General features: G+C 43.3%; 1 protein-coding gene across 2 annotated transcripts in view; it reads right to left on the bottom strand.

Annotated features, from left to right (window-relative positions):
* LOC115164381 (phosphatidylinositol 4-phosphate 5-kinase type-1 beta-like) overlaps positions 1-16,899 on the bottom strand; it is a 71,620-nt gene that overhangs the window by 10,893 nt on the left and 43,828 nt on the right. For both annotated transcript variants that reach the window (XM_029716804.1, XM_029716806.1), the window contains exons 4-7: positions 16,031-16,161; positions 5,338-5,455; positions 2,812-2,964; positions 2,318-2,614 (exon numbers count right to left, since the gene is read on the bottom strand). In XM_029716804.1, the coding sequence (XP_029572664.1) occupies positions 2,318-2,614; positions 2,812-2,964; positions 5,338-5,455; positions 16,031-16,161 (699 nt within the window). The remainder of the gene's footprint in view (positions 1-2,317; positions 2,615-2,811; positions 2,965-5,337; positions 5,456-16,030; positions 16,162-16,899) is intronic.

Consider the following 16,899-nt stretch of genomic DNA (forward strand, 5'->3'; position numbering starts at 1 on the left):
GGAAGGCTACCCGAAACATTTGACCCAAGTTAAACAATTTAAAGGCAATGCTACCAAATACTAATTGAGTGTATGTAAACTTCTGACCCACTGGGATGTGATGAAAGAAATAAAAGCTGAAATAAATCATTCTCTCTACTATTATTCTGACATTTCACATTATTAAAATAAAGTGGTGATCCAAACTGACCTAAGACAGGGTCATTTTAACTAGGATGAAAAAACTGAGTTTAAATGTGAAAAACTGAGTTTAAATGCATTTGGCTAAGGTGTATGTAAACTTCCCACTTCCAACTGTATGTCCCGTCATCCCCTCAGAGCTAGCCCAAATAAAAATCGCATGTTATTTGTCACATGAGCCAAATACAACAGGTGTAGACTTTACCATGAAATGCTGACTTAGGAGCCCTTTTCCAACAATGCAGAGTTAAAAGGTACGAAGATTAGCACCATTAAAAAAGGAAATACTAACACAATAAAATAGCAATAACAAAACCGAGTCAATGTAATGTGCTTGGGGTACGAGGTAGTTGAGGTGATTTGATACTGTATAATAGATAAGGCCATTCACCATTGTCAATCATTTTATAAACACCATCTATATGGTCATCACCTGAGGCAGTCCACATTAGATGTTTTTTATGTGTTTTTTCCTGTTTCCACCAAATCCATTTTCAATTCACCAACAGGTAGTGTAGGTGTGAACAGAGCACAATAACAACAGAGATAGATACAGTAGTGCCATAGACCAGTGGTTCTGGCCCTGGGGACCCAAAGGGATGTATATTTGAGTTTTTTGCCTTAGCGCTACACAGCTGATTCAAATCAAAGTTTGATGACTTGCTCATTTGAGTCAGCTGTGTAGCGCTAAGGACAAACTACAATATGCACCTCTTTGGTTCTCTAAGTTGACTTGTAATGGTCTTGTTTGTTCTATGTACATTTTAGGAGTGGTAAAGTAGCTCCTGGCTCCTATTGTTCTGTTAAACAATAGCTCTGATCCCACCACTTCACTAGATTAGACAGGACAATCTGGCTATTGCTCTGAAATAGACAGGAATGCAGCCTCCTATCTTTAGAGTGGTGCTCTCTCTTACTTTCTCTCTCTCACACTGCTGGGAACATTTCTTAATCACACTCAATGTTTGGAAAACTGTCATGGAACTGAAACAGAGCACAGAGCTCCCAATGAACCCACAGTGGAAACACACAATCCCAGTGCCAAATACTGCAGAAAGACACAGTCCCCTTTCTCAAAACACACCGTCCCACCCTACAATCACAAGCACACTGTTCTTGGCTTATATTCAATGTGGCAGAGTATGAAGTGGAAGTGTGTGTGTGGTGCATGTGCGTGCATACTTGCATTAGTGTACATGTGTGCCGTGCGTGTAGTGTATACTATTTGAGTGTGTGCACTAAGGTGGCAGAGCACAGATGTAGGATCTTAATTTGAGCGAGTTTGCTACAGCAGGAAAATAGTTCTGCAGCAACAGGAAATGTGAATTATTATGTGGATTAGAATTAACGGACATTTTATGTAGCGGTTGATGCATTTGAGGTTAAGGCAAATCAGGTCTGAAATGTTAAATTGGAAATGACAAACTTTAGAAGCCTTTTTAAAACTTTAATACACTACAAGTTTGAAGTTCCTGCTGAATACACTAGAAGTTTGCATTTCCAGGAAAATTCTCATCAACAAAAGAGTGATCAAATTAAGATCCCACATCTGTATCCCGTGTGAAGGGGAGAGGTTGCTGATTTCCCATAGACAGAATGAGTCCCAGTACTTCACTGGACTCCCATGCCAAATACAATCTGTGCCCTTCTCTAGTTCTGGCATCTGACCCAATGTCCAAAGGGTGACATAACAAGAAGTTTGGCATTTAAGTCCAGAGTGTGTGTGGGAATGAAAAGAGCAGACCTTAGAAATGAGTGCACAGATATGGTTCCTGTGATAGCCCTCTCATCTGATAGCACTTCTCATATCCAGAATGACGGGAAAAGCCAGAATGACACTATAATCTGCATACAATACTGAAAGAATGTGAAGAAAATGCATTACCTGTTTTTCTGTTGTTGTTAAAACTGCTTCCGCCATGTGTTTGCTAAGACGCTTTGTAATACTGGGATGATCTAGCAAGTTTGAATTGTAGCATTACACTCAAACCAGTGGTGTAATCTACTTTTCATGGTACTCATGCCAGTGTCGTAACATAGTTTAGCGAGGTTCCACAGCAAGGTCGGCGCTTGAGGCACCCAGACAGACAGACAGACGGAGATCGACAGACAGACAGCTGTTCCAGTCCACACCTACCCGGCAGTCTCTCTGCAGGGTCTTCATCAAGGCATTGTAGGTGTCAGCGTCGAAGTAGAGCCCTTCATGCATGTCCTGGAAGTCCAGGTCCTTGTAGACAGGACAGGCCTTCTCCCTCTCCTTCCTGGAGGCACGTCTCTTGTAGGTGGAGCCCTTCAGGTCGTACTTGTAGTGCATCTTGACGGAGCGCGGCAGCACGTTGTTCATCACCACCAGCCGGATGTTGACGCCTCCAGACTGGATGCAGTACAGACCGTAGAACTTAGGCAGCAGGGTGCGTGGGTTCTGGTTCAGGTTCTACGTGTGGAGAGAGAGGTGGAATACAATTAGTTGATCAATAGGTTCTGTTTAATAGGCCTGGGACCAGGTCTGCGTCCATTTAATGGTAACCTATTCCCTACATAGTGCAGTGCTTTCGATCAAGACCCTATGGGCCCTGGTTAAAAGTAGTGCACTATATAGGAAAAGCAGACTAGGTTGGGTGAGTTACTCACCATGTAGTAACCTGGGAGAAGTTTCTGGAGAAACTCAGCCTCTTTGTGCTGGACGGTTTTGATGATGAACTCGTCATCGCTGGTCAGGTAGAACAGAGAGCCGCTGGCCCCGGGGTTGGACAGCTCGATCAGAGGCTCATTACAGATGGAGTACTGAGGAGAAAAACAAAACTGGTTTAATATGCCTGTAAAAACAACAAAATTGGTTTAGTATGCCTGTACAACCACAGGTCCCAGATCTTTTTGTGCTGCTCGACAACTCCTACGGTCATTGAACTCGCTGCCTAATCCTCAGGGAAATAATGTCCTCTGATTTATAAAGCACAACCTCTACCATTGACAAACAACTAACCCCTTACCCGTTGTTTATTGTGGTTAAAAAGGACTAAAGTTGCATTCCAATTGTGGTGGTCTGGAAAACAAACATACGGTTTCATTCATTCAGATGCGTGTGTGGCTTTTATGGTGCAGTATATCATTATCACGCACGCATGCAGACACGCGTGTACACACACACACACACACACACACACACACACACACACACACACACACAGTCTCCTCCACACACACACAGTCTCCTCCACACACACACACACAAACCGTCTCCTCCACACACACACAAACCGTCTCCTCCACACACACACAAACCGTCTCCTCCACACACACCCACACACAAACCGTCTCCTCCACACACACACACACACACACACACACCGTCTCCTCCACACACACACCGTCTCCTCCACACACACACACACACACACCCCGTCTCCTCCACACACACACACACACACACACACACACACACACACACACACACACACACAGTCTCCTCCACACACACACGTCACAAACTGAGTGAAAGGTCTGTTTTGCTGGGATTGGCTGTAGACCGGTGGTCAATAGGTCACTGAGGGTGTGGCATCAGTATAGTACGTTTCCGTGATTCTGTGCACTCAGCTTTTACAAACCACACATTCAGCTTTATTACTTCCACAGAAGTTATCTAAGACCATACAATATGCCTCAGGGCAAGGGTGAATGTATTCTGTTTCCACCAGCATTCATGTGTGTTTATCAGTTGAACCTTCACAAACAAAGCACAAAAGAACATTTCCAGTTTAGCTTACATGAGATGGGCCTCTGGCAACAGAGCCAATGTAGACAACAACAATTCCAAAAACATCTGTTGTGTTTTTCTCCAAATGAACATAAAAGCTCTGCTCTAACACAGAACCCCCTCTGTGTGGAAATCAAAGGACCAGGGGAAGTCGGTGAAGGTGGAGTAGTGTGGATGTTTAATGATAATGCAGAGCTGTGTGTTCTAATAGAAAGAAACAACAAGAGAAACACAGAGAGCGAGAGAGAGAAAGGCATGGGGTTCTCCACAGACTCACGGCAGTCTGCAGTCACGTTGAGTCCACAGCCCGAACACATCCACAATTTATCTGCATTTGCATTCAGGACCCTGAGTGGTAGAGTGTGTGTGAGTGTGTGTGTGTGTGTGTGTGTGTGTGTGTGTGTGTGTGTGTGTGTGTGTGTGTGTTGTCTTAATTAATCTCTGCTGTTGCTTCTGTGTTTGAATAAATGCATAATCAACAAGGACACATTAAGACGGTGTTTGCTTCACCCTTCAGTCTCTTTCCCTCGCTCTCCCTCCATCGCTCTCCCTCCATCCATCGCTCTCTCTCTGGCTTTCACTCTTTCTTTGCTTATCCTGTAGCCTTTTGTCTGATAGCAATGATGACTGATCACAAATGCAGAATGTGTCAGGGCATTCATAAGAGCTGTGGTGAGGAGGGTGCAACAGCCTTGGAGTAAAGAGCGTGAATCCGAACAAAAATAATTTCAAATGAAAAGTAATGTGAGGGTAGAATAACATATAGATAATAGATCGTGCAGATAATAGCTGGTCCTGCTCATACCGTATGATAGATATTCTATATGGTAGTGCTGCATATTGAAACTCCACGGTGTATTCTCCTCTGATCTACCTGTCCCAGTGATAATGACTGTGTAATAATAGAGAGGTGGTAATGACTTTGACCTGAAGGGCCCATCTCTCTGGCATGCCTTCTGAGTGGGATCGGTCAGCAACGGGTTAACTGCTGATACACGCACACTCTCGCTCGCACACACACACACACACACACACACCGCCACACATCCACCCACCTCGACCCTCTGGGAAATTACAGCCTGATTTCATTTAAATGTGCAGGGGATGCAATTAAACCCATCATAATGAAATTAGCACGACTATTACCTCACCCCCCAAACCCAACCCCAACCCCCATCTCCACCTCCACAGCTGGATAGGTAGAACAGGGTAAAACCACTGCTCTAGAAAAAACTCTGGTTACACCCCAATACACTTTAGTCACCACTGATCCCAATGAGTTGATTGGTGAAAGTTACATGATCGGTAGGATGAACTCTAACCTATGGGATGTGTCTCAATCCATAATCAGGTGTGGACTAGGAGTGTACCTGGTGTGGACCAGGTGCAGTGTTTAGACCTACCAGGTAGTCATCTGGTTTGATCCCGAAGAGCTCCCGGAAGTAGCGGAAGGCCAGCGGGGCGTAGGTTTTGAACCGGAAGTCTGGGTAGTGGTGAGCCGGTGTCAGGTTGCTCCCCTCGCTGATGGAAACGGCCCACCGGACACAAAGACACAAAACAGTTAGTTAGAATATCCCCACATACAGAAACAAGCGAGTTTGGACTCATTTCTGTCCATCAGTTTAGTACGGTACCAAAACTATCACTGACGTACACAGATATTCTGCAAACAGACATCACGCACTGTCTTTAACTAGAACTGATGATCGTCATGTCAGAGCATTCAGTGGATCCTGGCATGAAATAACGCGACACACCTCCGTGTCTATACTGTATTTATACTCGGGTTATCGCTTTTCAACAGTAAAAGTTCAAAAATGGCTGGAGGATGCCTTTAAGTACAGCTACCCATGGCAAGCCAGATGAACCAGTGGCACACAGCCCTGTTTAGAGTCCAGAGCCTGGCGAGAGAGCATGCCTCTGATTACCCTAAACAACACAATAATACAACACCATGTAACACAGGGGACCAGCATTATGATGATATGAGATCTGTGTCCATAGAGAGAGAGAAGGCATGGGGTTTTCCACAGACTCACTGACTGATGGCAGTCTGCAGTCACCTTGAGCCCACAGCACGAACACATCCGTCATTTATCTGCTTTGAAAGGCTGGTCAATGACGCACATCAACACCACCATCCCAGACACACTAGATCCACTCTAATTTTGCAGAACGCCCCAACAGATCCACAGATGACGCAATCTCAGTTGCACTTCACACTGCCCTTCCCACCTGGACAAGAGGGAAAATAACTATGTGAGAATGCTGTTCATAGACTGCAGCTCAGCATTCAACACAGTCCCCTCCAAGCTCATCATCAAGCTAAGGACCCTTGGACTGAACCCCTCCCTCTTCAACTGGATCCTGGACTTCCTGACGGCCGCGCCCAGGTGGTGAGGGTAGGCAACAACACCTACGCCACGCTGATCCTCAAGACAGGGCATCTCAGGGGTGTGTGCTTAGCCCCCTCCTGTACTCCCTGTTCACCCACGACTGCGTGGCCAAACACGACTCCAACATAAAGTTGCTGACGACACAACGGTGGTAGGTCTGATCACCGACAACGATGAGTCAGCCTATAGGGAGGAGGTTAGAGACTTAGCAGTGTGGTGACATGACAACAACCTTTCCCTCAACGTCAGAAAGACCAAGGAGCTGATCGTGGACTATAGGAGAAAGAGGGGAGAGCACGGCCCCATCCACATCGACAGGGCTTTTGTGGAGCGGGTTGAGAGCTTCAAGTTCCTTGGCGGTACAAACCTGTAGCCGTGCCAGGTGGAACAGAACACAGGAGGTTTACTGGGTGATTAGCTCCAGATGATCCCGTAACAACACGCCAACGCACTGCACCCTAAATCTATATCCATTAAAAGGGCGTTAAAAAGGCTTCGTTTTCAGGGGCACCTCCACAGCGAGCTGCTATCGAAACCAGGTTGTTGAACTCTCAATTGGCCGAAGATGTTGAGCTGTGCGCCCCAGTGCTTCCACTCAGTAACAGGACAGGCTACAGCCTCAACATAAATAGGTGTGATCATCAGTCTGCTGCTGAATGAAATCACGCTGTGTGTGTGTGTGTGTGTGTGTGTGTGTGTGTGTGTGTGTGTGTGTGTGTAGCAAAGAGAATGACCTTCAGCTACACATAGCTATGCGCCGGCTTCCTGCTGCGACTGAAACGGTATAGTCTCATATTAGAACCATTTAGACGGAAGAGCACACAAACGCACACAGCAATGAACGTGTTCACGCAGAGCAGAACTAGAGTACTGTTAGAGAAAAGAACACTAGACAAGTTACAGCAGACAATGTGGGAATCAGAAAATCTGTGTGAGATGTACAGGCGCCAGCGACAGCCTGACAGTATGAGTTAAGGGAACCAATGGAGATGAGGGAAGTGAAGGAGGATCCCGGAGGATCCTCTCTGAGAGCTCTGCGTCAGTCACTCTTGCCCTGTGTCTCTCAGGGGAGAGAGAGAGAGGGGGGAGGAAGAGAGAGAAAGAGAGAGACAGAGAAGAGAGAGATTGAGTCAAAAACTACTGCTGTTCTGTTACTGCAGGGGTTCCCAAACTTTTCCCCCTTCCAGCATTGGGGAACATCCCGCAACCCCCGCAGTGGGGGAGGTCAATGTAAATAGTCCGTTGGCCATTTAATTAATTGTTTAGTAGTCTTATGGCTTGGGGGTAGAAGCTGTTAAGGAGCCTTTTGGTCCTAGACTTGGCGCTCCGGTACCACTTACTGTGCGGTAGCAGAGAAAACAGTCTATGACTTGGGTGACTGGCGTCTGACAATTTTTTGGGCTTTGCTCTGACACCGCCTATTATATAGGTCCTGGATGGCAGGAAGCTTGGCCCCAGTGATGTACTGAGCCGTACACACTACCCTCTGTAAGGCGGTGATGCAACCGGTCAGGATGCTCTTGATGGTGCAGCTGTAGAACTTTTTGAGGATCTGGGGACCCATGCCAAATCTTTTCAGTCTCCTAGGGGGGAAAAAGTGTTATCGTGCCCTCTTCACGACTGTCTTGTTGTGTTTGGACCATGATAGTTCGTTGGTGATGTGGACACCAAGGAACTTAACTGAAAATGTCAGTGAAGACACTTGCCAGTGGGTCCACGCATGCTTTGAGTACACGTCCTGGTAATCCATCTGGCCCCGCGGCTTTGTGAATGTTGACCTGTTTAAAGGTCTTGCTCACATCGGCTACCGAGAGCTGGCGCTGTTGTGAACGCTACAACTTTAAAGAGTAAGTTTAAAGCCGGACTGAGTTCCTTTAAAAAATAAAAATACCCCCCGGCGACTCCTCACACCCCACAGTTTGGGAACCACTGTGTTACTGTATGCCTGTAGCCACGTCATGGCTTAAGCTTCCTCCTACACTCATTCTGTTCTGGTTGTTTTTCCTCCATGGAGAGTCTTTTGTCTCTTCTAGTGGAGGTTAAAACACCTGGTCTCTCCAGTGTTGTCATTGTCACCAGCCCACTCTCAGTCAAAAGATGCCCATGAAGAGACAATGAGAACATATTGTTCTCTCTCTGTATGTTTGGCTAAACAAATTAATTTCAACATTCTGGGATGGCTATTGCACCCGTGTTAAGTAGGATAATTTGCATAAAATCACTTTAACCTGCAGTATATATTGAAATGAGCATAATAAATGAGAAACTCAAGAGTGCGAGTTAAATCTGACAGCATGTTTGCATACACCAGTATGTTCAGTTTCTATTGAAGGACAGATTTTGCATGTCCTGATGTGCCATTTGAAAAGGGCAAATACAGAAAGTATTTCCTAGTCCAAGTCTCTGCAGAGCTTGGAAGGGAAAGAGGCTGGCATGACCATTAGCAAATACCAATTCTTAAAAAACTTGCTTACAAAACTCAACCAATCAAGAGGTTGACATTCTCTGGTGATTTTCTGTTTTTCATATGGGGAGCGGTTTGTTTAATGTCGTTCGGTAACAGATTCTCTAGATCTTTTGCCAAATATGTGAAATATAGACAAGAAGATTACTGAAACAGTGGATGACGTTCGCTCATCTGTTAATACCAAGAGATGTGATCTGACGGCACTAATGACGTCATCTCTTACACTCGTGTGTGTGTGTGTGTGTGTGTGTGTGTGTGTGCATGTGTGTGTGCATGTGTGCGTGCATTCCTGTGTGTGTTCAGGGTTATGTAAAGTGTTTCTTTAAGCTGCTGAAGTAATTATTAAAGACAGACAATTTGATGGGCCAGGCATGACACGGCATGCTGTATGTTTTGCACACTGGCGTTAAAAGACACAGTAAGCTGATTTCCAGGGATTTGGGGTATATAAACCACTGGATTGACAGAGTCCATACGCCATGACTTTAACTAGCTGATTCACACTCATGTTAAATGATAGAAGCCTCTTTTTTTATTCTTTGGGATATGAATCCTCTATGTGAGTCATTACTGTTTAAGGAGAACGCCTCCTCCCTTGTTTCATGGAGCGATCCAGACATGACGCTTTCCTATTTCAGCTAGCAGACAGATCTAGCTCAACCTCAGTTCCCTCTTCAGTCATACTGTAGGTTCACTGCTGAAAGTCAATGAGTCACTTCACAGCAGCGCCAACATAGGCTGTAGTGTTTCTAAAGGACTTATCATTAGGATTCATCTACTCAGGCTGTAAAGCATGTATTTGTGTGAAAGCATACGTAGGTAGATACAACATATTGTAAATTGCTACTCAGTATTACAAATACGTAAGGGATAATCCACGAGGGGCTAAACTATGGAGCGAGATAGCTGTCAAAAAGGTTCAACGTACGTATCGTTAGGATCGTAAGAAAAGCCATATGTAAATTGTTAGGATCGTAAGAAAAGCCATGTGTGAAACATGAAAAGTAAACGTGAAATTTCACCAGTGAACATTCAAACACCATGTTACGATTACGGACTAACAGTTTAGGCTTGAACAAATCTTGTGTTGCAATTTTGACGTACAATAATACCTTTCAGAGCTTCGGCAGTTTCATCTCACCAACAAAAACAATGTTCACCAAACAGCCTGTGAGGAGTGCTCAAACATTACACAGTATAAAAAAAAAACAAGTCATGGAAACCGGAAAGAGGTATCCTGCACATGTTCAAGTTAAAAGTCTCCATTCTCAATTACTCCTCAGTTGAGTTTACTTCACATTTAGGTAGCTAATGTAATGAATGTTTGCCAGCGTGAGTCTAGATAGCACTAGCTGTATTATGCCTACAACATTGAAGTTTCAGTCCGCTAGGTGTATCTCTACAGCATGGACATATCTCTGGGTGACGTGGACATCCCCATGCATGTACCTTATCAAAATATGACTAATTCAATATTGCACCATCCCATTCTATGGGCTCTGTCTGCAATCATAACCAGTAGTATCAACCAGGAATAATGAAACATAACCAGTAGTATCAACCAGGAATAATGAAACATAACCAGTAGTATCAACCAGGAATAATGAAGCATAACCAGTAGTATCAACCAGGAATAATGAAGCATAACCAGTAGTATCAACCAGGAATAATGAAGCATAACCAGTAGTATCAACCAGGAATAATAAAACATAACCAGTAGTATCTACCAGGAATAATGAAGCATAACCAGTAGTATCAACCAGGAATAATGAAGCATAACCAGTAGTATCAACCAGGAATAATGAAATATAACCAGTAGTATCAACCAGGAATAATGAAGCATAACCAGTAGTATCAACCAGGAATAATAAAACATAACCAGTAGTATCAACCAGGAATAATAAAACATAACCAGTAGTATCAACCAGGAATAATGAAGCATAACCAGTAGTATCAACCAGGAATAATGAAGCATAACCAGTAGTATCAACCAGGAATAATGAAGCATAACCAGTAGTATCAACCAGGAATAATGAAGCATAACCAGTAGTATCAACCAGGAATAATGAAACATAACCAGTAGTATCAACCAGGAATAATGAAGCATAACCAGTAGTATCAACCAGGAATAATGAAGCATAACCAGTAGTATCAACCAGGAATAATGAAGCATAACCAGTAGTATCAACCAGGAATAATGAAACATAACCAGTAGTATCAACCAGGAATAATGAAACATAACCAGTAGTATCAACCAGGAATAATGAAGCATAACCAGTAGTATCAACCAGGAATAATGAAGCATAACCAGTAGTATCAACCAGGAATAATGAAGCATAACCAGTAGTATCAACCAGGAATAATGAAACATAACCAGTAGTATCAACCAGGAATAATGAAACATAACCAGTAGTATCAACCAGGAATAATGAAACATAACCAGTAGTATCAACCAGGAATAATGAAACATAACCAGTAGTATCAACCAGGAATAATGAAGCATAACCAGTAGTATCAACCAGGAATAATGAAGCATAACCAGTAGTATCAACCAGGAATAATGAAACATAACCAGTAGTATCAACCAGGAATAATGAAACATAACCAGTAGTATCAACCAGGAATAATGAAGCATAACCAGTAGTATCAACCAGGAATAATGAAGCATAACCAGTAGTATCAACCAGGAATAATGAAACATAACCAGTAGTATCAACCAGGAATAATGAAGCATAACCAGTAGTATCAACCAGGAATAATGAAGCATAACCAGTAGTATGTCAGCCATTCGTCTCAGTTACAATAGCAACTAAATCAAAGAGAATAGAACAGTCTTATCCATTATTTTATTGAAATCCATGTGTGTATTCAACATTTTCTAAATTCTCACAAGTTCTTTAGCCTATCACTTTAATAATTTCATGTTTAATTTAGGCCTATCCAAATAAACACAAATAGGCATTCAACTTATAGGCAATGCAAATCAGGCTATCATTTTGGGTACTGGTGCTTTGCGTAATAATTGTAGAACTCTATTTGTGTTTAATAACTTTTTATTAAAGGGCTTCCCTTAAAAAGAGACCCTAGCTCACAGGCCTCTAAAAACAGACTGAAAATACATTTTAAACACAATTGTTGAAGAAGCATGTGCAGTGGCTGATAGGGAAAAGTCCTGACCATTTGGGACCCGTTGGCTATTTCGCTCAGGACAAATTATAGCCAAGACTTAATCAATATTTAGTTTTGTCTCGTTTATTGATATGAATATAGCCTCTGTGTGATGGGGTTGTGCAACGCAAATGGCTAGAACAAGCCTACATACAGAGTGAAATTCACTAATACAACAGTCAAAATGCCTAATATAAGGCCTACAGTCCGTGCTCCCAAATACTGGAAAAAGCATGATTCATTAGGTTACATGATCACCACAGAAGCCCTATGCAGCTATAAAATTTAATTATGCAATTATAAGGCCAATAAATAACAACACCATGGCATACTTAGATGGCGGAATAGGCCTATCCTAAATCATATTTACTTTCTGTTTTGCAGCTCAGGCAGTTATTCTAGACAAGGCTCTTCCGTATCTTTATTATTCTCACACAAGTCATTTGCTGAAGGCCCAAGCCTATACTACGCCATCTACTGGTGTAACGTCGTTATGGAATGCAGTTCTAAAACAAGCTCTGGACTTTTATTTTGGTAATTAAACTACAAGCTGCAAAACAACACTGACGTCTCAGCTTGATTGACTAGCTAACTTCAACTAGCTACGTTCGGTTCATGTCCTTTGCAGATGCCACAAAAGGTTTGTATGTGCTTCCCTAGTGGCACAGAGGTCTAAGGCACTGCATCGTAGTGTTGTGGCGTCGCTACAACTGTCTGTAACCGGGAGTCCCATAGGGTGGTGCACAATTGGCCCAGCATCGTCCGGGTTAGGGGAGGGTTTGGCCAGGGCGGCTTTACTAGGCTCATCGCACTCTAGCGACTCCTTGTGGCGGGCTGGGTGCCTGCAGGCTGACTTCGGTCGTCAGTTGAACAGTGTTTCCTCCGACACAGTGACCGACCGGCTCGATTCGGTCTTATGTAACAAAATTTGAAATGGTGTTTTTTACATTAGATAAAAGCAGAGACTCAGAGCTAGAAAATGGTATATCATACACTACAGTTGAGGAACAATGGGAAAGTTATTCTGCTTTGAAAGTTGAAAACTTGTAACCTCACTTTGGAGAAAATGGCTAATATTAGCTAGCTAGCTATCTAACAGTAAACTTTAACTTGAAATGAAAACAACTTTGACAAAATTAGAAATGTGTAATATCTGAAAATGTAGCTAGCAAGACTATCTTAGCCGTATACATGGATGGACGCTTCTCCCTCTGTCACGGATGCCATGGTTGCCCTTAGTTTGAAGATGTAATCCGGAGACAGGTGTTTTCTCCATCTCTTTAGCTATCATACTCCAATTCCACGGATTTCAAAACTCGGTGCTCCAGAAAGTGGAGAGCAATACTTATGCAGTTCTACTATGCAATATATTTTAAAAAGCCGCCTTAGTCAGGATTACCTACACATACTGACCAGCTCAAATAGACAGAAGCGTGCTACATAGCAAACCAATATGAACTCAACTCTCGGCATGTCCAGCCCACTCATTATCTCAGCCAATCATGGCTAGCGGGAAGGTTGCTGGCTTTTTCTGTGGCTAAACCAACTAGGCTCGTAATTTAGCAATTTTATTTGTATTTACAGATGGCATACAAGTTTGTTATTAAGGCACATGAAAGTTCAGAATGCTCCAAATGGCATTTCTGCCCCTCCAAAAAACGTATTTTGATAAAAAAAAATGAAATTGTACGTTGAAATGGCTTTCCTGTGAAGTAGTGACACGCGACATACGCCTAGTTTCCTGAAACGAGTTACATTGGTGCAGCTGGTTTCCGGATTAAGTGGGTGGGTGTTAAGAAGCATGGCTTGGCTGGTTATGTTTCGGAGGACGTATGACTACTCAACCTTTGCCTCTCCTGAAGCTGCAGCGATGAGACAAGATCGTAAATCACAAAATTGGGGAGAAAAACATTAAATAAATAAATAAATAAATAAATAAATAAATAAATATATATATGGTACGTGTAAGATCTGTAACCAAGTTAAGTAATTTAATGTGTAAATCTTCATTCATAGTCGTACGTTTACAGATGTAATTTAACGTTTGCGTTTCATGTTTCGAGCATGGCTTTTCTTAGCTGCACTTCGTTAAATTTGAGCTGTTTCCTATTCATATTTATTTGTGTATATATATATCCATAAAAATTATGCTGATTCATGATTTCAACTGGCTGAGAAAAGCTGCCTGTCTGTCTCATCCCGACACGTTCATTATTACGAGACAGCTGGAGATCGAATATGAATATTGAAACAATGTTGCAAATGTCAGAGAGACAGACAGCAAGGTTTATACAAATCTCTGCTGTTGAAAACTAAATGTTAGTCTAAAAGAAATGTGAGATAATATCCAGATGCTTTTTATAGTGGAGATCAAGTTAATAAATTGCCTGGCTGGGCTGATGAGACCGTGGATTGCGCATTCAGATGCAACATTTTAACGTCTTAGATATAGCCAGCCGGTGGTAACTTGTTGAATAGACACCGGCTGGAATGCAGTTTTAACCAATCAGCATTCAGGATTAGACCTACCCGTTGTATAATATTTTATACTGAACTGTACTAAACTCAGCAAAAAAAGAAATGTCCCTTTTTCAAGATAATTCGTAAAAATCCAAATAACTTCACAGATCTTCAATGTAAACGGTTTAAACACTGTTTCCCATGCTTGTTCAATGAACCATAAACAATTAACGAACATGCACCTGTGGATCGGTCGTTAAGACACAATCAGCTTACAGACAGTAGGCAATTAAGGTCACAGTTATGAAAACCTCGGACACTAAAGAGACCTTTCTACTGATTCTGAAAAACACCAAACGAAAGATGCCCAGGGTCCCTGCTCATCTGCGTGAACATGCCTTAGGCATGCTGCAAGGAGGCATGAGGACTGCAGATGTGGCCAGGGCAATAAATTGCAATGTCCGTACTGTGAGACTCCTAAGACAGCGCTACAGGCAGACAGGACGGATAGCTGATCATCCTCGCAGTGGCAGACCACGTGTAACAACACCTGCACAGGATTGGTACATCTGAACATCACACCTGCGGGACAGATACAGGATGGCAACATCAACTGCCTGAGTTACACCAGGAACGCACAATCCCTCCATCAGTGCTCAGACTGTCCGCAATAGGCTGAGAGAGGCTGGACTGAGGGCTTGTAGGCCTGTTGTAAGGCAGGTCCTCACCAGACATCACCGGTAACACCACCGTCGCTGGAAAATACAGGACTGGCAAAAAGTGCTCTTCACTGACGAGTCGTGGTTTTGTCTTACCAGGGGTGATGGTTGGATTCGCGTTTATCGTCGAAGGAATGAGCGTTACACCGAGGCCTGTACTCTGGAGCGGGATCGATTTGGAGGTGGAGGGTCCATCATGGTCTGGGCCGGTGTGTCAGCATCATCGGACTGAGCTTGTTGTCATTGCAGGAAATCTCAACACTGTGTGTTACAGGGACGACATCCTCCTCCCTCATGTGGTACCCTTCCTGCAGGCTCATTCTGACATGACCCTCCAGCATGACAATGCCACCAGCCAAACTGCTCGTTCTGTGCATGATTTCCTGCAAGACAGGAATGTCAGTGTTCTGCCATGGCCAGCGAAGAGCCCGGATCTCAATCCCATTGAGCATGTCTGGGACCTGTTAGATTGGAGGGTGAGGGCTAGGGCCATTCCCCCCAGAAATGTCCAGGAACATGCAGGTGCCTTGGTGGAAGAGCGGGGTAACATCTCACAGCAAGAATTGGCAAATCTGGTGCCGTCCATGAGGAGGAGATGCACTGCAGTACTTAATGCAGCTGGTGGCCACACCAAATACTGACTGTTACTTTTGATTTTGACCCTCCCTTTGTTCAGGTACACATTATTCAATTGTTGTTAGTCACATGTCTGTGGAACTTGTTCAGTTTATGTCTCAGTTGTTGAATCTTGTTATGTTCATATAAATATTTACACGTTAAGTTTGCTGAAAATAAACGCAGTTGACAGTGAGAGAACGTTTCTATATTTGCTGAGTTGATATACTATAGCATCAGTATTATCATCAGTAATGTCCCTGCTCCTCACCTTGGCAGGAAGACGCTCTCCACCACATAGAAGTCCTGCATGAGAACATCTCTGTCAGGTTTGGAGGTCAGGTTGCCCACTGTGTAGCCGATGCCCAACTGGATGGCCCCCTTCAGGGCTGACGATGTGGTCTGAGGGTCAGGGACAACCAAACACACCAATCAACACATGCATTAACGAATCAACAACTCAATCAAGCAACAAATGCATCAAACAAAAATATAAAACCGCAACATGCAACAATTTCAAGGATTGTACTGTATTACAGTTCATATTAGGGAATCAGTGAATTGAAATCAATTTATTAGGCCCTAATCAATGGATTTCACACGACTGTGAATACAGATATGCATCTGTGGTCACAGATACCTTTAAAAAAAGGTAGGTGAACTAGGCGTAAACTCCAAAGAGCAAGGTAGCAAATTCCCAGAAGAAAGGCATGTCTTGTAAAGGTCAGTGTAAAATGTCTTGTAAAGGTCAGTGTAAAATGTCTTGTAAAGGTCAGTGTAAGGTGCGCGTTCAGGAACATACAGTGCAGTCAGAAAACAATGTCAGATTGTCTGAAACAAGCACGTTAACGTCGTGAAATTGAAAGCCAGCTGATGCCTATGACACCGTCTTCGATGGCTTCAATAGTTCTGAAGATGTCAAATTCATTACTTAGACGTTTCAAATCGACTGCATTAGGCCCCGTTATATTGTGTGTGGCACAAAAATCCCATCACCACCGGTGACATCTAATCCAAATGAAAATGTAGTATAGCAGAGAATGGACTGTGAGGATAGCTTCCCATCATGTACTAACTGTGTAGAAGCAGGGCATTTATAGGAGCTCATATGACAAAGGGTCACTTTAAAAGGCTTCTTGG

This window comes from Salmo trutta, chromosome 27 (assembly GCF_901001165.1).
Source record: "Salmo trutta chromosome 27, fSalTru1.1, whole genome shotgun sequence".
NCBI classification, from domain to species: Eukaryota; Metazoa; Chordata; class Actinopteri; order Salmoniformes; family Salmonidae; genus Salmo; species Salmo trutta.